The 24,998-nt window shown below is 34.9% G+C and overlaps 1 protein-coding gene across 4 annotated transcripts in view; it reads left to right on the top strand.

Annotated features, from left to right (window-relative positions):
* larp1b (La ribonucleoprotein 1B) overlaps positions 1–24,998 on the top strand; it is a 106,042-nt gene that overhangs the window by 50,291 nt on the left and 30,753 nt on the right. For 2 of the 4 annotated variants that reach the window (XM_039751703.1, XM_039751704.1), the window contains exons 4-10: positions 2,118–2,304; positions 8,644–8,787; positions 10,345–10,488; positions 14,785–14,953; positions 18,493–18,637; positions 18,761–18,938; positions 21,000–21,172. In XM_039751703.1, coding sequence (XP_039607637.1) covers positions 2,118–2,304; positions 8,644–8,787; positions 10,345–10,488; positions 14,785–14,953; positions 18,493–18,637; positions 18,761–18,938; positions 21,000–21,172 — 1,140 coding nt within the window. The remainder of the gene's footprint in view (positions 1–2,117; positions 2,305–8,643; positions 8,788–10,344; positions 10,489–14,784; positions 14,954–18,492; positions 18,638–18,760; positions 18,939–20,999; positions 21,173–24,998) is intronic. The other 2 variants (XM_039751705.1, XM_039751706.1) reach the window with 2 other exon arrangements.

The following is a 24,998-nucleotide window of genomic DNA, read 5'->3' as shown; positions in this document are numbered from 1 at the left end:
TGTACCTCAAGCTGTAGTGCCTTTGATTAATCTGATGTATCAGAATTACTGTATAACTAACTCAGAACATTTTTGTATATAAAATTTGTAGTTTTTTTTTTTTTGCCCAGGGGCTGATATTAGTTCACTGGATCTGTATACTCTTGAATGTGCTACATACATAATACTTGTATTGAACATGACTAAAATATTCCTGACATTGGTCAATTCTTGCCATTCCTAGTAAACAGCCCTTGGCTTTTCTTGATGTTCACTGCAAAACACAATTTTAGGATATACTGTATTCTTTTTAAGTGAAATGGGTAATTTGTAAGAATAATGGAATTTTGAGTGTTTTTACTATTATTATTATTATCATTATCAGACTGCACTGTGTTAAAATGATGTTCAATAGTTAGTTTTTCCTTTGACTGATGTTAAACGTCACATGCAAACAAGGCGTAAATCCTTAATTTTTGGAGTGGTTCTCAGGTCACAGGAAAAATTTTGATTCCCTTATAATGTTTTCTTTACCAAAGAAAAAAACTTCTTTCAGTAAAGAAACACTCTGTAGATGGATTAGACTATACAATTTCTACACTTAAATATTCCTGCTTAATGTGTTTAAACTACATTCAGTATTTTTACATATTCAGGTTTTTAAAACTCTATGCTTTTATTGTTTTCATTCTAAAGCGGTAGCAGATTTTTGATAGAGAAAATGATTGAGATGCCACTGCAAAACACACTCGCTCATATAACTGACACTCGCATGTACTAAACCCATCAAGCGATGCCAGCTAATCCAATATGCAAATGTTTTGTGAATTTTATGAAATGACATGCACAATTGCAGAGCCTTAATGAAAAGTATTGGGTCAATTTTTATGAATTGTCAACAGATGGCAGCATAGTTTCATAATAAGGATGCGATTCTCAGCCAAAACCCTTTTGAAGGCAAACCACCATGGGAAAAGGTAGATTTTCTGCCATGTGAAATCGAGGCACACTCTCAATACTTGTTGGTATGAATAAAACATCATGCCATAATTTAAATTTATGACTGCTTCATAAGTTCAATAGAAATTTACTGGTGTATGCAACTTCTTTAGGGTAATGACTAATGGCGTGAACTATTCAAGTTGTTGAGAAAACAAAATTTGAAAGATGGTAAAATTCATGAAAAGCCAATTTGAGAAACCAGCAAATAAGCTGACAACTAGTCACAACAACATATGAATTTCACAAGAAACAGACTGGTGAGCTTATCAAGAAAAATGCAAAGATTAAAGGAGCAAAAAGTATTATACTAATTCTTTTACATTTCATTTATTAAATTCCATTACTTTCAGCTTTCATATTTCACAGCAAATTAAAATGTTTAAAACATCATTGGATTTTTTTTTGGTATAATATTGCATAAAAGCACACACATTCCAGCAGTGGTTGAAAATTAGACAGGGATCTTTGCTGACGTCTCAGTTCAGTTGCTGACATACAGTATATCTCTTTATTCTTTATTTACCTTCTAAAAAGGAATATTTAATCAAGTGTCAGGTGAGGTTGTAACGAGTTGTAACATGCAATAACTGCTGATTTGCATTTGTGAAGAAACATGAAATCTTGATAACTTTCTCTGATTTAGCAACTGTGTGCTATATGCTGCAGGTTGGCTAACTTATGAATGTGAACAGCATTTGGGGTTGTTCAATCACATTAAGAACATATACTTTTTAACTCTCCTAATAGTTCATTTAATTTCATACATAATTATTAGAGATTGCAAACTAGAACATGCTTTGCTATGTAATAATTTCATATGTGATTCAGGAATTTATTGGGAAAACAAGTTTTCCCTTTAGAATAATTAATTACATGATTTTGAAAGAAACAATGAAAGGAAGTCTCTGCTCTGCCGTTTGTGGAAAGTATTATTTCATTTTGACGCTCCTTTTTTTTCCCCAGTGACGTTCTTGATTATTTTAATCTTGAATCAGTTTACAGGCTGTATCTCTTAAAGGATGGAGTTTTAACTAGTTGTAACAATTTTTTTGGCTCAATCTTATAACAGTTTTGAGCTGATTCAAGATGGTGTTGATTTGGCTTTCTAACACTTTTACTATTGAAATTTATTTTAGCAGCACCAAAACATCATTAATATCCAAAGCAGAAGGATGTCTCCCAACAGAAAAGAGAAAAGGAAAGAGAAGGGTGAGAAAGATGACAACAGTGAGAGTAAAGAAAATCGGGAAGCTGGACAGGACAGCCCAGATGAAAAGGCAAACCATGAAGAGTTTCAGTCATCTGTCATGAAGAGGAGAGGCGGTAAGAACAATAGTCCAAGAAGCACTGCCATAGAGCTTACTGCATCATGGTGCTTTTGTAGATTAGCTTTTTAAGATACACTGTGCACATTTTCAATTTTAAAATAAAAATTTGAAAAAAATCGGCAATTTCCAAAATATGATTTCAGATCACATTGTCCTGGTCATTTTTGGGAGACTTTAGTTTGTCGGCTTTGTTTCTTTTGTCCAGTTAATGTAAGACTTGCATAACAAATGGTATTTTAGTTTTGTAGGAAATGAAGACCTTTTTTATACTGCCCAAACCATATACTGTATATTCAGCAATACCTTGCAAAATTAGAAAAATGTCAGCCAAAGAAAAGGCAAGCCACATGTACTGCAAGGTCAAAATATTAGACCACTTTATCAGTTTATTTTATATTGTATATTATAGGGTGAGCACTATATCAAAGAGACTCATTTTATAGTTCAAAGACATCAGATAAAATATGAATACACTGGAGGAATGCAGATAAAAGTGGCAGAAGTCCAAGGGCAAATGTGGTAAAGGCAAATATAACATTGAGCTAGAAAATGCCATGTAACAATGTAATACAAAACATGCAATTTATTGGTCTAGTTGTGACCTGCTACAAGTATGCCACTTCACCAATACCATATTTGCAGGATTGTAGCTCAGGGAGGCATAGAGAGTTTCAACCCCAGGGCACTAACTTCTGGGCCACAATCTCCTGTCACAATAACTTGTGTGTGCCCATCAGTTTTGCCTGCTATACCATTGGATGATGAGTACTTCTAAATGGTTAGATACTCTTTAAAGTGGTAATTCACAGCGAGTAAATTTGGAGAAAACACTGCTGCCTGAATTAGCTGATTAGTGATCTAACCTTGATCTATCAGACCATAAAAAATAACTAGTTAATAAAAAATGGTTTGTTTTCTCAGATTGAATTAATTTTTAATGATGAAATAATTGTTTAGTGTCACTTAGTTTCTTTTTTTTAGTTTCACAAAAAACAGCTAATTTTAAACTTCCTTTTTGTGGGGATCACTTAGCTAATCGATGGTCACCAAGTCTCCCAAAATTCTGAGTGGAAACTTTTTTGATCGATGCGAAGAGAACTTCCATAGCATTTGAATGCTGCACAAATGCAGTGCGTCTTATAACAGGAAAAACAATCTTGCTACCTTAACAGACAGATGTGCTCTTCTAGCATAATTGTGTTTTTACTTGAGTAAACTTACTTATTCTCAGGTTCCGACATTTTTTGTGGGAATGAAGTACTAACAGGAAAGGGGATAAAAGGGATGAGATGGTGTTTCTTCTATTGTGGCTACTTAGTGTTAGAAATTGCATGTCACACAGCGTCCCCCGAATCTGGCAAGTCTATTTATTCTGTATCACATTAGATTGTTGTAGAATTTTTTTAGGTGTGATTCTAAATGAGGCATGAAAGAATGTTGTTATGCTGTACTACATCAATGAAATTAAGTAGGTGCCTTTTTGGTTCTGCTCAGTATTCAAATAGAACCGTGTTAAGTGCTATAGTATTTTCTCAGTTTAAGGTAAAGGTAACAACTCCTCCCCATGTTACTTTTGTCTTGGTACAAGATATGGCAGTGCCAATCAAGGAGATTTTCATTGTGATACTTTCCTACCACATATCTTTAATTGTAATTGATAAGAGATAATTACTGAACTTTTACTGAGACACTGTTCTCTTAATATACAGTACCTGGCTGGAGAGAGTGCACTTGCTTTCGGTTATGCTTGTGGTTTCATTGCAATATGATCAATGCTTCTTCTCCAATACCTCTTACCGTCCAGTGGCTTTGCATATTACTTGTTTGACGAGTCCTTACCGTTTTGATGTAATTTTGTTTGACTTATGTCTGAACTCTCCATAAGAGGTATTATTTAAAATCAAGACTGATTTTTTTTTTTCTGTGTTTGTCCATTTTTGTGTGCATTGATATAAAAATATTTACAGTATACAGTAATTTGCCATCATGTTAGTGTTCGTTATGCGGGTAATGTGCATTTGGCAGCCTGTAGCAATGGACAGCTCACTGGTGCTCAAAATACTACAGTTGGGAATAAATGGCTACAGGTTTTCATTCCAATCATCTTTTTATTTTCACTTGCATTGTGTTAATTCAGAAATTTTCAACAAGGTTTTCTTTATGTAATGTAGGGTTTACACAAGTATGTGCATCTTTTATACAAAAGGATCTTTTTCAAATGTTCAGTTTTTACACAAGTTAGGCAAGGAAATATTTTTGAAAAAAATCTAAAAAGGAATAAATAACAAATTTTTGAATGTTTAAAGCTATAACAAAAATAAATATTTTATTTAATCAAATTACATACTGAGATATGTTTCTAAGAAATTGGTTATCCAATTAAATAAAAACATTAGTTCAAATTAACGATGTGTCAATGGTACTGAATTCGATAGAAACAAAAATCTTCACTTGCACACTTTGTGTTGAGGGAGCTTGAAAGCTGGTGTAGACTTCGTTTTCAGAGCTGTAACTGAACCAGCAGAGTATTCATCCCTAGGCCTTGGCTGCTTTGGAAACACACTTGTGACAGTTCATTAGGTAACACAAGGAGAGGGAGAAACACTTTTCCTGTGAACCAGTCCACTAAGGACTTGTTTGCAGTTGGAGAGGCCTGCTTTGGAGTTGCCGTCATAAATTAATGAGTTTCCTGGTTTGAGCTGTTCAGGTTTTAGAATGCTTCCAAATGTCTTTAAGCCACCAGCACAAAGTCGGTACGTGGGTGGATTAGTTCTGCTTATTTCACTGACTTCACTTTTAAGGATGATGCTTTGCAATGATTCAATGTTGTGTTTGGTTGAATCTTCTGTGAATACCAGCGCTCACAGTTGTGAGTAATGGCTTTTGTTATTGAAGGTTATGCAACCGCAAAGGTGTCTCTAGCAATTTTTTTTTCCCCAACAAGGGAATAACCTTTTTTTTTTTTCTTTCTTCATACAAATGTTAGCTATGAAAACATAAAGGCTATATTAAAAAAAAAATCCAAATTTTTCATGTATCGCTATTTCCTACATTATGCAAACTTTTTTATACCCTTCATACCTATTTATGGTGTATAATAAACATGTAAAATACTTAATGAATCAAAATCATATGGTATATAAAATGAATCTGTTAACAGTGAAGGGTAAACAGTTTGTATATACTTTATTATTACTGATGTATGTAATGCTCTGCGTGATTATATTAAAAAAAGTATAGCATAGTAAAATATGCATTAATGTAAGGGAAAGGGTAATGTATCTTATATTTAAAACACTTCCTATATGGGGAAAAAGGTTATGTTATATTTACCTTGTATAGAATTTTATTATCCACCTCAAAATTTTTGCACGCTTTCTGAAATAAAAATAATCATTTTTATCCCAATCCATTTTGTAGCCACAAAGTTACAGTAGAATTGCTTACAGTCGGAGCAGAGGGCAAATTAAGTGCTCTCTGGAAAGAGGACATATTCAGATACAAAGTGCTACACTATTTGGAGAGATTGCATTTCCACACATACGGCTGTGCTCTTAAGAAAGGATTACAATATTTAGACAAGTCACGTTTAAGCACAGTGTAATGTGATCTTTTAAAGGGAGATCCATGTTAAATTGAAGGTGCTCTCCTACTGGGAATGAAATTCTCTGCTTTTAGGAATTGGCCCCAAATCAAAAGTTACTGCATTTATAATATGTCTCTCTATCCTGCCATACATTACTAATCAATGTAATCCAGTTCAAGATTAAAGGGATACAAGATGAAAACACGACTTTTACAGAGTTTGAACAAAATAATGAGAATTGTTTCAGATAAAATTACTGTAAGTAAATAAATTAAGTCTTGTCTGAAGAAGAGGCCAGGGTTGCCTTGAAAGCTTGCATATTGTAATCTTTTTAGTTAGCCAATAAAAGGTGACATTTTGCTTGACTTCTCACTATAAGTAAATAAAAAAAACAAATGTATTGTGAAATATGACAAAACACAGTGATTTGTGAGCATAAATAATTAAATGTTTCATCAAATGTTTGTGTTGCTTCTTTCATTCTTTCTTTCTTTCAATGCAGTAGGCAATAAAATAAAAACTGCCATTTTCACCCAGCAAAGATGAGAAAATGGGCTGTAGCAAGTTCTGTGTTTTCATTGGTAAATTGACAAATTAACTAATGACAAATTCACAGATTCTCACATTAAAGTAGTCGCTTCGCGCACTATTCCTTGCACTCATCTGCCATAGGCATGCACAGTCAAAACATGGAGCTGTGCTTCACTGGATATTCAACACTCAAAACGCAGTACTCTCTGTAGTCCACCCTCTTAATTGATGGGTGAAAATGACCATTTTCATTTCTTTGCACATTTCATGTGGTGTCACTGAAGAATATATACATGTTCATAAACAAATTAGCAGCCAAACATTAATTATTTTTGCTCACATACAATTGTGTTTTTATTTATTGTCACATTTTACATTACATTTATTTATTTACTTAATTATAAATTTGTCCAAAATATTCCTCAAATCATTACAAGTTATATCCAGTATATATACATATTCACTCCAGTACTCTGGGGCTAATGAAGAACCATTAGTTAACCCTACCACATGATTCTTTGAGATTCAAAAGGAAAGCAGGAATACTTGGATAAAACGCACACAAACACTGAGAAAGTTCAGACTGCTCATAGCCAATGACTCGGCCTGGGATTTAAACGTTGAAGTATATCACACTAATTTGGGGTGTAAACGTGATACCATACATATTTGAAGTACAGTACTTCTCTAAACATTAGAGCACTCTCTACGAAAACATTCACTTTTCAATAGACCATTTTTTAGGGCATTTATAAAGAGTACAATTTTATTTTTGAGATGTTTAATTTTAGATCTTCTTGCATACTTCAGGGTTGACATATTTAAGTGATTTCAGTAGTGTCACATAGCATGTAGGTGATAGGGCCTAAACTGGCAACCTTGAGAATTATAATCTGTAGACATAGTCACTAGTGTACACTGCTTGTCTGTAACAAAGAACCACTAAGACAATTGTGTGCTTTTAACAGAAGCCAGGTAATAAAAAATAAGTACTTAAATATTTAAGGGAGCATTGTTCTCCGAAGGCGACTGCTTTTAATGATACTTCACATCCTCAGTTTCTCATATTTTACATAGGTTTTGGATAAAGATAATATTTTATGGTAAAAATGACATTGATGTATACTTAAAATAGGGAAAATATTTGTAGTGTACATCATTGTAAGTCTACAGTATGCATTTACATTTGCTGTTACAAATATAACTGAACTGCCTATGTAAAATTAGCCCTGTAACTGTAGCTGTGAATTGGTTTGTTGACTGCCTTAATTAGGGATTTTAATGTGTAAGGTATATGGGTTTATTGTCAGCATGAGTTCAGTCTGAGCTTCACTAAGTTGAATGCCTACTTAGAACCTGAAGACAGATGTCTTTATATGTTACACTCGAGTCTTTAATGTAACAACACGTTTTGTATTTACGTTTTGATAAAATATATTTGTCAAACCAATAGATGTCTTCAGATTTGTAGCCCATTTTTCTTTTCATCCCTGTGCTCTAATTCGCTGGTCTATTTTATCCAGGTTTAAGAGTACCATTTTTTAAGTTCACTGAATAGTGCAGTAAGTCTGGATAAAAGTAATTCATAAAGTCTGCCTTGCCACATTCAAGATGTACTTTTTCAGTTCTAGAAATTGTTTAAATGTTACTTTCTGTTTAGTAAATAACCTATGTACCAAAAGCTGGCATCAAGAGCATGTTTTGCCTTTAATTTGTAGAATTTAATTTAAAATAAAAAGGGAAGATAACATTGTGCAAAAGCATTAAGTAAATAATGTTGACAGGAGTTCCTTCTATGTATTGTTCTCTTATTAAGAGATTTCTGTTTCCATAATTGACCCGTTGTATGAAAGAGACATCTAGTGTCTCTTATGCACAAAAGCTATTGTGCTTCATTGCTATTTTGTCAGTATTGTATCAAAAAGAAATATTACAAGTGGTTGTCTCAGAAAGCTAAATCTTTTTAATGTAACTTTTTGAACACTATTGCGTTAAATGTTTAAAGCTGACACACTCTTCACCTTCTCAGAGTAAGTTTAATATTTCTTGTAAAAAGGAGAGCATTAAGTAAGCAAGTGTATTTTTATTTACAGTATCCCTTCAACCCAAATGTTAAACAGCACCTTTCTCCCTAACTGACCTTCCTTCATAGTTTTGAAACAGTTCTGTGCTAATACCCAGAGAATAAATAATCTTCTCAATCTGCGCTGTCGTTAGGTGACAAACGTAACTGGGTACCGCTACTCCTAGAAGATACGAATCAGGATGACCAGGAGAGAACCAGCTCCAGAAATGGCTCTCACTCTCACTCTGACTCCAATGGGTCGCAGCACAATAACCGAAGAAATGATTATTCAAGGAGTAAGTTTGCTGTTCATTTACATAAAAAAAACCCTCAACCGTATATATAAAAAAAGTTTCCACAGAATGCTTCTATCTTTATAGACAAATCTATTTCTAGAAAGAACAGACAACTTTGTATTGCACCACATATTGGATCTTCTTGTTTCTTAAGTCGTTGTGTTTTGTCATTCATATTGAAATTGTTCATTTTAATACAACCATGTTAAAAAATATATTGTATTGGGAACAAATACTGATCTGTGCTTTTTACATGTATTGAAGCCTGGAGTATTGCTTTGTTTCTCATTGAAAACACTGTGTCTAGTAGAGTATCCTGAGTTACCTATTTGACCTGTTTTCCTTTTAAATAATTGTAAAATGCCTTTCTTTTTTCCTTCTGATCTATTTCTAGTGTTCTTGAATGCACATTGTGAAAGTTTCAAAACAAATAGGTGCAGTGTCTTAAGTGCTACCCTCCAGATTGTCTTGCCTTGTCTATAGGTATCCACAGATTGGTAGCCGGAGCTTCTGAGTATTCTAATATCCATAGTCTGGCACTCTTATACTATCTCTGAACAAATGTACGTGGTTGTTCTCCTGCTACCTTGTCTCTTGATGCATGAAAGCACATTCAAGAAGGCAGCTGAAGCTTACAATTATTAATACATTGTCACTATTCTGTAACATTTGTTCATTAAAAAATGCCTTACTTGTAGGTTGCTTTCTAAAAAGATGATCTGATGTACAATACAATGATTGCTTTTCTTTTCCTTCAGTTTATATTAGATCCACCAGCAGCTAAGCCTGTAGTCTTATTAAGCAAGAGGTGGTTAAACGTTTATACAGTATATAAAAGTCATTCATGTTAGACTGTCAATAACAAACTTCCCTTGTTTTTAAGGACTTTGTTTCAAAGATTCAAATGTAGAAATGTTTAAATAGATTCATTTAACCAGGTGAAAACAACAAGCAATTTCTTAAATTAAAAATTATCTGTTTTTAGATGAAAATGTAGAACTATGTAGAACTTTGATACAGTTCGCTTTGCATTGTATTGTGGTTGTGAAACTCGTACATTGTAGATTCCATGTTATGTAAACTCAACTAATGTAAGAAGTGGAAGTATTTGTGTTGAAGTTGAATAATTAAAGGCACTGAGCCTAAAATGGCTGGTAAGTAACATTTTTAATTTTTAGTATAATCAAAATTGACTGTGTGGCAGAGATTTAAGGTTTACAAGTTTAAGGTTGTATCCATGGGACAAGAGGACTAATGCAATGTTTGTGTATCAGTGAAACCATACATACTGGTAACCCAATTCTGTTCAAAAACGCCTGTCTGTGCACAAGAAGCATGACAGTCACCTTTGTAAAACAAGCAAGCTATAGGATTGGGATTTGATTCTGCAGGGAATAGTGTCACTCTTAAGAAAAAAAAAAAAAAACAAAGACATTTCTAAGACAAAACAAAACCACTGAAGAATTTATCACAGACCACACTTTCTGAAGTGGATCATAAAGACCCATAATACAAATTTACACTGTTTCATCTAAACCTAATTTGATGTTCCTTAAGGCTGGCGGAGGGACCGAGATCGCAGAGAAGACCAGGATGAAGTTTCAAGTGTACGGAGTGAGGGAGCCAATACACGAGGTGGCTTTAGAGGCAGAGGCCGAGGACGTGGACGAGGGCGAGGACGTGGCAGAGGCAACTCGCACAGTAAGTCCTTCTTTTGCATGTCGTTTTTTTTTTTTTATAATATATCTGTTTGGAAAGTGTTAAATGAAAAAGGTGAAATGTGAATTCATATTTGCTAACAGGATAAGCAAAAAAAAAAAACTTTTTCTTTTAAGAGTAGGGATTTTTTTTTGTTTAATTATTTTTTTTAACTTTTACCATAAGCTTAATATGTTAATGATAAACAGATATAACCATACATTTGTACACACTGACATTTTATTATCATATTGCAAAATTTAGTTCAAGATTTTCTATTAGGTAGAATTACAGTATTTATAAAACTATAGAGAAGTGGTTCCAATTGAGAGTTGAATTTCTTTGAGTGTGAAAATACTTTAACGTTGTGACCTAGGAGTTAGTGCACAGCCAGTAAATTGTCTGTATGTAAATGTCATGTTCGGCCTTTGTCTGCATGCTTCCCCCCCAACTGAGTACTCTAGTCTAACCTCCCCAACACCCTTCCTATGATATGTGTGCAAGACTAATTTGTCAGTTAAAACTGAACCTGTGTAAGACAGTGAGCATGAGTGTACACTGCAGTTAATGGGATCCCTTTCAGGGCTTTTGCCTTACGTCTGATGCTGTAGCTCGGCAAAAAAAGTTTGTTTTGACTGTGATATAAAAAATATATATAATGACATGCAGCTGTACTGTGCATGGCAGCAAACAAATTCATCTGTTCAATTTACAAACTCACTCAACTGACATAAAACAATCTCCTAGCTTAGATTTGGGCACAAAATCAGAAAAGAACCCTGGACATGGCACATCTATGTATACCCACACACACACACACTCATATTTGGTAAATTTATACCCTCCATTTAATTTAGAATGTCTTTGGAATGTTGGAGAAAAATCAATGAAAGGCTGGGACTTTTTTTTTTTTTTATAATATTTTATAGGGCAATATATAAAAAGCAAACGTATAACAATTTAAGTTTATTCCAAATCTTACTGTAACAGTTTTTTTTAAATACATTAGTTGGGACCATATTCAATAGCACTAAATTCTAGCTGATGTAAAGTTATAAATTATCTTTTACTAGGTGGTAACCACATAAAAAATATTCACATGTCCGTTTGTCTGTCCAGGATTTTAAATCACCTGTAGCTTGCAAACTGTTTGAACTGTTGACCTGAAATTTGGTACACATATACTACATGACCTCTACTGTCCGCTTTTGGGGTGATGGTTTTTATTATTCTTTTTATTTTTGTTTTATTTTATTGTAGACTCAACTATCTGCAGCGGCCAGCAGGGCGGCTGTGCGGCGCATGCTTACGGGCACTTTTCTCATTCCCTACCACCTTCACCGTCAGTTCCCCTAACTGTTCATATCTTCAGTTATTCTTGAGGCAGATTGAAGACTTAAGTGCCAGCTTAAGTGCAAAATTAAGGAAAACGTACTAAGTAATTGCAACACAAACATTGATTTAATCAGTTTTAACGCAAACAGATGCCGACGAAAGAAGAGAAGCGGGCCGGTAGGGTGGAGAAAAGAAGAGCTGCTCAGAAAGCAGCAAGCGCATCAACCTCTTAGCAAACAAATGCTAAATGTAGAGAGAAAGAGTATGAAAACTAGGACTGCTCAAGTCAAGTGTATTCATTATCATGCAGTGCACCGTTAATGGTATGACTATAACACCTGATACTGGGTTAAGTTTAGAGAAAAAGGCCAGGGGAAGATCCCCTAAAGACAAAACCATGAACAATACATACTAATACCACAGTATCATGCCAGATATCACTATCTTAACATCAGGGCCTTTAAAATTACTGTTGTTAAGTTCAGACACCCTTCAAACAAATGTACCATTATAGCAGTAACATGTTAATATTTTGAAATTTATATGTACTGTATACAGTCATACTAAGAGCAATGTTTGCATCAGCTTGTGGTGCTACATTAATAGAACTGTGCATAAATTTATACCCTTAAAGATAAATGAAATTAAGCAGACCAGAATTCCTCCAATGTAATGTAAGAGACTTTCTTGCATAAGGACCACTTTTATATTTTTTATATTTAATAATATAGTCTTTCTTTTCCTGAATAAATAATGATAAACTCTTAAGATGTGTTATTTGGCCCCTCAGGTTAGTCTTTATCTATCTAGTTTTAGGTCAGACCTGGAAGTGTAAATAATTCCTCAGTCTGCATTTTAATATGTTGTGTTTCCTGCAGCATTTCAATCTTAAGAAATAAAAACTCTTTCACTTTTTGTTTATATTTTTGCTTCTTATTTTCTGTTTTATCAAAATGTTAGTAGATATGGTGTATAAATTGTAAAGAAGCTGGAGAAAATACAATGAAAGATACATAGTTACATAAAACTACAGTCATCAGTATTCTCAATCATAACTTTTCATTTAACAACACATAAATTCAAATTGTAGAAACTGTCCTTCCCAGATTATATATTATCAGTCCAGCTCCCAGTAGAAAATGTTTTACCATCAGGTTTTGTGTTTTTATGCTGCAGACATCACAATGATGATGAATTGAGCATCAGCAATTCCAGTCTTGACCTTCATTTTTAACTGCCACAGAGTCCATCTCTTCTGTCAAGCGGCTTTATTACAATGGTTCTTGCATTACTATACTATGGCCAGGCAATTTTATGTTACTTCTTTAAGTTCAGTTTTGGTTAATACAATTCTAATATCCAAATTAAGAAGTTCATATAACTTTGCAATAGTGTAATGAGCACCAAGATGAGAATTTGCAACACCACACAACTTTTAGTTCAGCCCCCTCTCACTTAGACATGTTTATTTATAACAGTGAGGCTGCTGCCAGACCTTCAAGCACCTAAATTACTTCCCTGCTGTTACGGCCACAGGGACGCCACCAAAATGACAATCGGAAACTTTTACTTGTATGCCATTCCCAGTTTGCTTCTCGTGATCCCCTTTTTGTGACTTTTTTTTATTTTTTTAATCCAACTTCACGTAAGCTAATCCTAAATTCTGTCCTTTGACTGCTATTGCTGCATCACTGCTGTAGGTTTGCCTGAGGTTACACTTCTTCAAGGTGAAGGGTTTTTTGAAAATAAAATAAAATTTTAATATTTTGCAAGTTAGGACATTTAGTAATATAAATGTGTTAACTGTAATGTAGAATTTACACCTTAAGGTGACTCTTGGCCACACAGGGATTGCCATAACTGAGCTACTATGCAGTTTATGTTAACTTGCATGTGAGTTTGATATAGGTCTATTATTTTGCATGTATTTTTTTTTTATATTGTAACTTGTTGTTTCCCAACTTTGTTTCTTTAAAGTTATCTTACCTTGTATTAGTGAGGTTTTTTTAAAGTAATTTCTAGTAGGTTTGTGGTTTATTGACTTCTACTGTCATAATTCTGGGAAACTCAAAACTAGTTATTGTCACTGGCCCTATTCAATTTCAGCTGTTTGCACGAACATAATATTTTTTTGATTACTTGTAACAGTAGGTGTGGATAGAAATGTATATTGATCTATAACTTCAAAACCTTGTCCAAGGACCCCATGCTTTACTTCCACCATTCTGAACTACACAAATAGTCCTTCTGCCAGTACGCTGATACTTTGATCAGTTTCACAGCCAACGTTATGCTCACTTATGTACAAGACTCCAAGTTACAAACCTGTTTCACTTGGGACAGTTGTGTATCCCCTCGTCATCTTACCTTGGAAGAGACCAAGATCACAGATTTGAATTGGACAAAGGTGGCAAATGTTTACAACAATTGTACATGTTTTATAGCATATGCCTACACTGTCATAAGCTAGAATGGACTCACAAATTTTATTGAGGAACAGTTAATGCCACAGTTTGTTTTTTAGAACATGGAACATTTATCAGTCACTGTCACTTAATTTCTTTGAATTGAAATTGTTTACAGTTAGTATTTAAATGTTTAGCTCCCAACAGCTAAAGCTATACGAGTACAGGTAAAGATTTTCATCCAGTTTATTAAAGGAGACGCTCATCCAACAGGTTTCTTGCTCTGAGACATGTCTATGAGTGAGTGAAACTTGCAATTCTTGATCTGCTTATTTAGTATTTTATTATTTTCTTCATGAATCTTGACATTAGTGAGGTCACAGTTCCTTAACCCAGCATGTTTGTGTAACTTTTAGCATTCTGTTTACAGTTTTTGGGAATGTTTATGGAAGTTTCATTCAAGTTTCTAGGGCTTTCTTACATAAAAGGACCTGAAAACTAAATAACCAGACTGAAAAGTATGCTAAATTAGTAATTAGTACTTCTCCACATTTTGTAGTGCATTATGACTATGTATATGGATTTCGGGAGCCATATGTGGATAGCTCTGACAACTCATTTCAAACAGAATACAGCACAAATATGATGTATTACTATGATGATGGTACCGGAGTACAGATGTACAGTGTGGATGAGCGGCTACTGAAGGAATACATAAAACGGCAGATGTAAGTAACTCTGAGCATTGTACTTGTTTCTGAGCTGCTAAATTGTTTTCTTTTCTGTGATTACCACAGAAATGGTTTTATAAAGCAGTATATGTCTCACCTAATTAATGCTTGAATTTGTCTTTATTAGGCATTTGATTAGAATTTTAAGTAAACTCATTTAGCCCAAATTAGTTGACAGTCTTACGGTTAATTTGGGTAATCAATTTCTTTAAACAAGTGGTGTTCATTTAAAAATAATGTTATAAAATGTGAGTAGACAAAAGGTAGTGCCAGCAGTAAAGTTCAGCCATCTAATCAATATATTATTCTTGCTCTCCATATGAACTGTTAACACCTGCTCAAGTTATTCCAGTTTCATATGAGGAATATTCAAATTTCTGATAAATGAGTTGCACATGCATGTTGTACTAAAATGTCCTACTAATCACCATATGCTTTAATTCATTTTGAAACACCTCATATTGTTTACTGTCTGGAATGCAGTGGTACAGTATTTTCTATTATATTTTGAAAACTTGTTTTCAACCAAGATGTTTGAATTTTGTTATTTAAATTGAATAATAATATGAGAAAATATATTCAACTCTGTATTTTCCGGTTTGACATGCAAGATTTAGTCTGCAGACCTTTTCATTATGGAAAAAAATGCTTCACTGATAAAATAATTGTTATGCTGAAAATAAGCTTGTAACAGCAGTATAGTTTTTGGCAAGTATCTGAAACTGCTGTTTCATGTTTGATTTTGATGCATAATACTTCATGTATCATGGCTTTAATTGGAGGACAGGTAAGGACAAGTGACAGTGGATGTTTAAAGTCTCTCTTGCAGGATCATTCCAGCAATTCTCTCCGCCTTCTCCTGTATTGTCGCTTGTAAATCACTGCTTTACAGGCACTCGTGGTGGAGCAAATCAAAATGTTGTGGGTTGAGCTGATCATAAAAAAAACAGAAATACATATTTCCTAAACTTGACTTAAGATCACTTTTAGAAACAACAAAATTTTATTTGTTAGAAATGCCTTTACCGTATTATTAAGAATTTACATACAACCCCAATTCCAAAATAGTTGGAACACTGTGTAAAATATAAATAAAAGCAGAATTCAATGATTTGCAAATCTCATAAACCAATATTTTATTCACAATAAAACACAGAAAACATATCAAATGTTTAAACTAAGAAGATGTATCATCTTAAGAAAAGTACAAGGTCATTTTGAATTTGATGGCAGCAACAGATCTCAAAAAAGTTGGGACAGGGTTTTGTTTACCACTGTGTAGCATCCCCTCTTCTTTTATAATAACAGGCTGTAAATGTCTGGGAACGGAGGAGATCAGTTGCTGGACTTTTGGGAGAGGAATGAATTCTTGAATAGCTAGAATCCTATATCAGACAACTATGCTGTGTCGTCTTTGTCATATTTTTCATTTCATGTTTTCAATTGGTGAAAGGTCTGGACTGCAGGCAGGTCAATTCAGCACCCAGACTACGAAGCCATGCTGTTCTAGTAGATGCAGTATTATATGGTTTAGCATTGTCTTGCTGAAATGTGCAAAGCCTTACCTAAAAAAAGCCGTCATCTTGATGGGAGCATATGATGCTCTAAAACCATTTTATACCTTTCGGTATTGATGGTGCCTTTCCAGATGTGCAAGCTGCCAATTCCATAGGAACTAATGCACTCCCATACCATCAGAGATGCAGGCTTTTGAAATGAGCACTAATAGCAAGCCAGAAGGTCCTTCTCCTCTTTAGTCCGGAAGACGCGATGTCCATGTTTTTCCAAAAAGAATGTCAGATTTCGATTCATTTAACCACAGAACAGTTTCCACTTTTCCTCAGTCTATTTTAAAAGTGTTTTTTGGCCCAGTGAAGACGGTGGAGTTTCCGGATCATGCACTAATATTGCAGCTTCTTTGCATGACAGAACTTTAACCTGCATTTGTGGATGGCACAACAAATTGTGTTCTTAGACAATGATTTGTGGAAGTGTTCCTGAGCCCCTGCAGTGATTTCCATGACAGAATTAGGCCGGTTTTTAGTGTAGTGCAGTCTGAGGGCCTGAACATCACAGTTGTCCAATATTGATGTTTGGTCTTGTCCTGTGCACACAGATTTCTTCAGAATCTCACATTTTTTGATGATATTATGTACAGCAGATTATGAGATATTCAAAGTCTTCGCAATTTTACATTGAGGAACATTATTCTGAAATTGTTCCCTAATTTGTAGATGCACTTTTTTGCAGATTGGTGAACCTCTGCCTTTCTTTACTTCTGAGAGAGATTGCCTCTTTAAGATTCTCTTTTCATACCCAATCATGTTGAACAGTGTTCCTCCAGCTATTTCTTTTTAGTATCACTTACTTTTATGGCCTTTTATTGCCCCCATTCCAACTTTTTTGAGACGTATTGCTGCCGTTAAATTCAAAATGAACTAATATTTTTTCATAAAATGAAATAGTAAAATGTCTCACTTTCAACATTTCATGTGTTTTCTATTGTGAATAAAATATGAGTTTATGATTTTGCCAATCATTGCATTTTGTTTTTATTTACATTTTATACAATGTTCCAATTTTATTGGAGTTGGGGTTGTAATTTAAACATGTATAATCAATTTATTGATGCTACTTTTTGTTTGTACAATGCTATTGTTATTATCCACCTGTAGAGGATGTAGTTAAATACAGTGGAGTCAAGTTGTTAGAATTGAGTATCAATGCTCGACATATTGTTTGCTTAGTGACATTCATAAGAATTTGTGAATGTTTTGAAATCACAAAAAAACAACTCGGGCCATTTTAGCACAATATGGGGTTCAAACAAATGGTATTTGAGCAGTCAAAGTTACTCCTTTTCACAGAATTGGTGGGGTGAAGCGGGGTCCTCTTCAAATTGCAAAGATGCGGTCATAAACAGTTTCAGAGGTGGTGGCTATGTGAGAAGGTAACGGAACACCCACTCCCCACCACATGACATGTCTTTTGTTCCAGGTCAGTGATTATGAAAATGTTATTTGATGCTTTTCCAGGGATCTAGCTTTTTTCGGATCTCTATCAGAAGGTGAAAAATGACAAATTTCTGTTACAGTCAAGAATATTTAGACTTTAATGTTTAAAATTGAAGCACACATTTTAATATTTCAAAGATTTGACTCCATATTCTTGTTCATGTGGTAGAAGTACAAAATAAAGGCAGCTTACACTAATTTAGACTTTTTTTAAATACTTAAAAATACTTAATATTAAATATTAGTTGTAGAATATGGGTCATTTTCATTCAGTTTTTGATTAAATTTTATACTGAATTGTTTCTGGCTAGTTGGTAAACCTGGTTTCTTTCTTCATCTTAATTATTTTACTCGGTGATCTGTTTTGCACCATTATATTATAGAATATTCCACTGTTATACATGCATATGCATACATTTGAAACACATGAATAGTTAAGTGATATGCTTGCTTTAAAGTACACAGTAGTAAGTTGTAAATCACTACGTTTTCAATTGGTTATTTTTTCATTTTTATTTTCAGTGAATACTACTTCAGTCCAGAAAATTTGGAAAGAGACTTTTTCTTGAGAAGAAAGATGGACAATAAAGGATTTCTGCCAATCTCCCTGATTGCTAGTTTCCACAGGGTGCAAGCTCTCACAACGGATGTTAATCTAATCTTTGAGGTGAACCTTTAACAGTTTGATTGTACTTCTGTAAACCCTCATTTTCAAAAGCTGATGTGAGATTTGATGTTTTCTTGTGATGCTCACACAAATTATAATTATAAAAACCTTTAATTTGTCCAGGCTCTAAAAGACAGCACAGAAGTAGAGCTTATAGACCAAAAGATCAGGAGAAAAGTGGAGCCTGAACGATGGCCTATCCCTGGACTACCTACTAGTGATATACCACGGACGGATTTTTCTCGACTGATTAACTGTCCGGAGTTCATACCAGGAAAAACGTTTTCCACAAAGGCAGCTGGTAAGTACAGGAGGTTCTTGGAGCTCCCTGTCTATAATGAATACATATTTTGAGAAATATAAGATATTTTTTGTAGCATATTTATGTTTTAAGTCAGCTACCAGAGATTGAGATTAAAGAAAAAGTCATATCTGATGAAAGTTGAAAATTTTTGATCAAAGAGAAATATTAGTAATGTTAAGTTTTAATGATTAATGAGGGATATTGTTAATGCTTAGCTGCTTAGAATAAAATGTACGTTGCTTTATTGAAAAGGTTCCTGTTACATTTCAACAAAGGTCCGTGCCGTCGTAAAATCATAAAGTTTACATACCGGAAGTCACATTTAGTCCATTTGGACTTTTAAGATTTACTAATAGTCAACATGCCACCCTTTTTCAATTTTTTTCTTTTTTAAATATTTCAAAATAAGATTTACAGTTAGAGCAAATTCAGCTGCAATCTCTGCCCCTTTAACCTCCCCATGTTCTATATTGGTACATAAAACATATGGCATCAGGCAGAAAAGTCTGTCTTCTGTGTTCATGCTCCAAAACACTCTTGTTTTTTATTCCTTGTTGCTGCATCATATGCATTGTACTTTGGGGTTAGCACTCATTGCTTATTGGCTGTCATGCTCACAGAGCCCGCACCTCCGACTTGAGGCAAAATTAAACCTCCACAGTCACAGACTGGTTGGACTCGGTCACTGGGTATGTTATACTATGTGACTGGAGTCACAGGAGCGAACTGCCACTGCTTCCAACTTGCTAACATTATGTAAATGAAGTCTACTACGAAAGTCACTGGAAAAGTTGTGTAATGTGACATGGCCTCAATGGATTTCACCGCCTAAGGATTTTGAACAATTGGATACCCATTTGCCCTAGACTAGGTACAATTTGCATTAGTCAGTCTGAACCTGGCCAAGCAATCGCTTAGTTTTGGAGCCGTACACAATTAGAATGTAACACAAATTATTTTTTTTTTTTTATAACTAGGGGGCTCTGCCCCCTGCTTGCTTCGCTCATCGACCCCTGGGTTTGGTTTTCCGGATATACAATTTAAAGAGAGAGTTATTTTCATGGGAATTGTTACATATGCCTTATTTTCACATTTACTTTAAAACTTTAGTAAAAACAATATTTGGAATTAAGTTTTCTTCAAGATCTCATTGAATTTTGATTCTGCGTTTGGACTTACATTGTGACAATGCAATGTGAGTGAATATCGTTTCTTTCTCTCTAATAAATAAAACAACTTTTTTGAATGTTTGTCCATGCTCTTTCTTCTTTGCTTTGTCATGTCATCTAGAATGTATAAAATTATTGTCCAGATAAAATTATAAGAGCTGAGAGTGCAGGAAGAGTGTCTGACAAAAGCATTCACACGACTGAGGTTGGATGACTGTGGTGTTGTTTGAAAATAGTTGTAAGTAGGACATGACTCACGGGACTTCATACCGTGCCAACATTTTTGGAATCTTTTAATTCTCGCTGGCAACACGAATTAGACGATCTACAAGTCCTTGACTTAAAGTTTAAATCCAAACAATATATTCAATCTCTTCTCGCTGTTCCGTTATTTCACAGAGTAATAATTTCCTTTTGTTTGCGCTTATGCAATCTTTACTATCCTTTCTTTGAGACTTTCGAATTTTAGTACTTCCATTATCTCTAACCTGCTCTGCATGTGTTCCAAGCCAACATTTTTGAAGTCTTTACAATGTTCTACTTTGTCATCTACTCTTTGTCCTTTATTACTGGCCCCAGGTGTGGTTAAATCTCTTTCTCGCAGGACGTATAAGTGTCTCTCTGAGAAAATCACGTCTCGTCTCCTTCAAAGATTTTTTTTTTTTTTTATAACAGAGAGATGTAGTGACCACTGTTCCACAAAATACATAACCAGTATTTTCAGTTTTTTATTTAGGAAAAGTTACATTTTTTCTGAGGTCAGATTTATGTTGTCAATTGCACAATAATATTTGGTGGTGTTTGAGTATATAGTAAATGACATGTGCTTTCAAGTCAATGTTGATTGTTTCAATTTCTTACCACACTGTATACTATGTTCTGTTTTCAGAGTCTGCGCCAAGCTCTCCAACAACTGGCTCCACAGTTAACGCAAAGAAGACAGTGGAAACCAGCAACCTCCAGACAATGTCCAAAGGCCTGTCCACAAGCCTTCCAGATCTGGAGTCCGAGCCCTGGATTGAGGTGAAAAAGAGGCACCGTCCTTCACCTGCCAAACCAAAGGTCAGCTTAAGGTTATTTATTATTGACTGAATTTACTTTTTTTTTTTATTTTTTTTTTTATTAAATCATTCAATGGATTAAAACCATGATTCTGACAATTACTAACATATTTTGTGCTATTATTTACTTATTAATTCTAAAAACTGTATTGCCATAAGAAGCAGGCTAAATGGAGAGGAAAAGTGTGTAATTATCTCCTCCTTAGTGTAAAATGAAGCCTTTTCTTCAGATTGTTACAAATTGCAAATTAAGGGTGTTTGGAGTTGGCAGTTTGGCACCAATTTCATCAGACGTCAGAGTTGAAAACATTAGTGTCTGGTTTAATGTACATTGTGGTGTCATTTTTGGCTGAAAATTATCTGTTTTGATGTAGTAGTCATGATTTTTGTAGCATACAAATAGTTTTTCTTCTTTAAAGTGATTTACGGACCATGCTGAAATTAAAAAGTTGGACAATTAAAAACTGCAAAACAATACAATTTTTTTGATTAGAGCAAGCGATTCTGTCCAGCATGTTATCAAAATATCATTGAACTGAGAGAGAAAGGTCCAACACAGATCTATTTTCAAATAAACTTGTAGCTAACATGTACTGTATGTACAGTTCTCACTGTTTCCCACATAGCCACATAAAATTTAAATTTATGGAACTCAAAAAATTACACTCTATTTCTTCTTGAATCATCCCTTAGTCTGTTAGCTCATATTTGGATTTGTTTATGGTTTTACAGTATGTCATTCAGTTTTCCTGCTTATTACCTTAGATAAGAGAATGTTAAGCAATCGCTGCAGAGATTACTTTCTTGTGGTCTGCATTGACCATTTTTGATTTTTAATGAATGTTTGTTTGTTTGTGTGTGTGTGTGTGTGTGTGTGTGTGTGTGTGTGTGTATATATATAATCATCGAAAAGTTAACTTATTTCAGCAAGTCAGCTCCAAAAGTGAAACTCCTATATTATATAGATTGATTCCACACAGAATGATATATTTCAAGAATGTATTTCTTTTCATTTTGCTGATTATGGCTTACAGGTTATGAAAACTCAAAATTCAGTATCTCAGAAAATTAGAATATTGTGAAAAAGTTCAATATTGTAAACTCATGGTGTGACACTCCACTCAGCTAATTAACCTAAAACACCTACAAAGGTCTCCTGAGCCTTTAAATGGTCTCTCAGTCTGGTTCAGTAGGCCACACAATCATGGAGAATACTACTGACTTGACAGTTGTTGAGAAGCCATTGACACCCTCCACAAGGAGGGTAAGCCACAAAAGGTCATTTGTTAAAGAAGCTGGCTGTTCACAGAGTGCTGTATCCAAGCATATTAATGGAAGGTTGAGTGGAAAGAGAAAAAGTGGACAAGCAACAGGGATAACCACAGCCTTGAGAGGATTGTGACGCACAGCCCATTCAAGAATTTGGGGGAGATTCACAAGGAGTGGACTGTGGCTGGAGTCAGTGCTTCAAGAGCCACCACACCGACGTATCTGAGACACGGGCTACAACTGTCGCATTCCTTCTGTCACGCAACTCCTCAACCAGAGACAACATCAGAAGTGTCTTACCTGGGCTAAGGAGAAAACAGACTGGACTGTTGTCCAGTGGCCCAAAGTCCTTTTTTCAGATGAAAGTAAATTTTGCATTTCATTTGGAAATCAAGGTCTCAGAGTCTGTAGGAAGAGTGGAGAGGCACAAGTCCTAGTTGCTTGAGGTCCATGTGATGTTTCCACAGTCAGTGATGATTTGGGGAGCCGTGTCATCTGCTGGTGTTGGTCCAAAGTCAACAGAGCTGTCTACCAGGAAATTTTAGAGTACTTCATGTTCCCTCTGCTGACAGGCTTTATGGAGATGCTGATTTCATTTTCCAGCAGGACTTGGCACCTGCCCACACTGCCAGAAGTACCAATGCCTGATTTAATGACCATGGTATCACAGTGCTTGATTGGCCAGCAAGTTCACCTGACTTAAAATGGGGTATTGTCAAGAGGAAGATGAGAGAACACCACACCCAACAATGCAGATGAGCTGAAGACCACTATCAAAGCATCCTGGGCTTCCATAACACCTCAACAGTGCCACAGGCTGATCGCCTCCATGCCATGCCACATTAATGCAGTAATTCATGCAAAAGGAGCCCCGACCAAGTATTGAGTGCGTACATGGACATACTTTTCAGCAGGCCAACATTTTTGTATTTAAAAATCTTTTTTTATTGGTCTTATGTGATATTCTAATTTTCTGAGATACTGAATTTTGAGTTTTCATTACCTGTAAGCCATAATCAGCAAAATGAAAAGAAATAAACGCTTAAATATATCACTTTTTGTGTGATAAATCTTTATAATATGAGTTTCACTTTTTGAATTACTGAAATAAATAAACTTTTTGATGATTTTCTAATTTTTAAAGAAAATCCTGTGGAATGAATGACTAGTAGACAATACGTGATCTATACAATAAGATCACGAAAGACAAATAAAAGAACCGTGAGACGAAACAGAATGGGCAATAAAAAAAAAAAGTAATGTAAAGGGAAGGTGCACACAGATACGGGTGTCTCACTGCACATCATTCAATGCACAAAATTTTAATTTACACAATGATGCACAACATACACAATGAGAATCTGTGGACCCGCAACAGTTAAAGCAACAAGTTTAATTTCAAAGAAAACACAATTCGGTCAGGTGTATATTTATGATGACGGAGAAGCAATCAGAACGCGAGCAGCAGAGACACAAAGCAGGAAAAAGGATAGCGGCTGTACAGGCTTTAAAAAGATCGAAGGGTAGCGTGACAGCAGCCCGCAATACCCCCCATGTTTGTTTTAAATAAAAGCCTGAATGAAGTTTTACAGTAATATTGTTTATTTGTTGTTATGCTGACCATTTTCAATGATTTTTTTTTCTCGTGTACAGTGGAACCTCGGTTCACGAACGTCTCAGAACACGTACAGATTGGGTTACGACCAAAAAGTTCGCCAAACTTTTGCATCTATTCACGACCACACACTCGGTATACGAATAAGCCAGTTTCCCTTTCATTGTGCGCGCCCATGATTTCCGCACGTGCTCAGTCTCTCCCTGTACTGTACATTGTTCTCGGTGCATCACGCAGAGGGACTCTCTCTCAAAACTGTAACCTCCTCTCAACCCAGCTTCCTCCTATGGTATAGCGGGTCCACAGCTCCCGTCAAAAAGGCCAGTTTTAATAAATAACTAAATAAATAAAGCCGGTGCAGGAGAGAGAGAACGCAGGATCCCGTGCTGCTGAGAGAGAGAGCCTGCGCGAGCAGCTGAACTGGGAGCCTGAGTGTTTGTCTCAGTGTTATTCAGTGTTTTTACATTTAGTTTACTATTTCACTGTACATTCTATGGTATAATTAACTATTTTTGTGCTTAAAAAATCTTTAAAGAAAATATATTTACATACAGTTCGTATGGTCTGGAATGGATTAATTGTATATACATACAATATTATGGGGAAAATTAGTTCAGGTCATGACCAAATCGGGTTATGACCAGAGTTTTGGAACAAATTATGGTCATGAACCAAGGTTCCACTGTATCTCCGAAGTTCTTATTAGAGTTATGCAGTAAACATTAACAGTAAATCTTTTTTCAGTTTCTCTCTTAACCTTTCACATGATTTCTGATCCCACCTTGTAAACCAAATGGCATGTATATGAAGTTAGTAGTAAATGATGGGGTTGTCACAATGCAGTCTGGAACACTTTTTATGGAGGTAAACCTACGTTATTCAGTCATTAATATAATCTTGACAACATGAAACTATTTAAGGGTCCTAGGGTGGATGTAGCACT

Source organism: Polypterus senegalus, chromosome 4 (genome assembly GCF_016835505.1).
Source record: "Polypterus senegalus isolate Bchr_013 chromosome 4, ASM1683550v1, whole genome shotgun sequence".
Classification (NCBI taxonomy): Eukaryota; Metazoa; Chordata; class Cladistia; order Polypteriformes; family Polypteridae; genus Polypterus; species Polypterus senegalus.
Note: the sequence above shows the minus strand (reverse complement) of the source record. Positions and strands in the feature narration are given on the sequence as shown.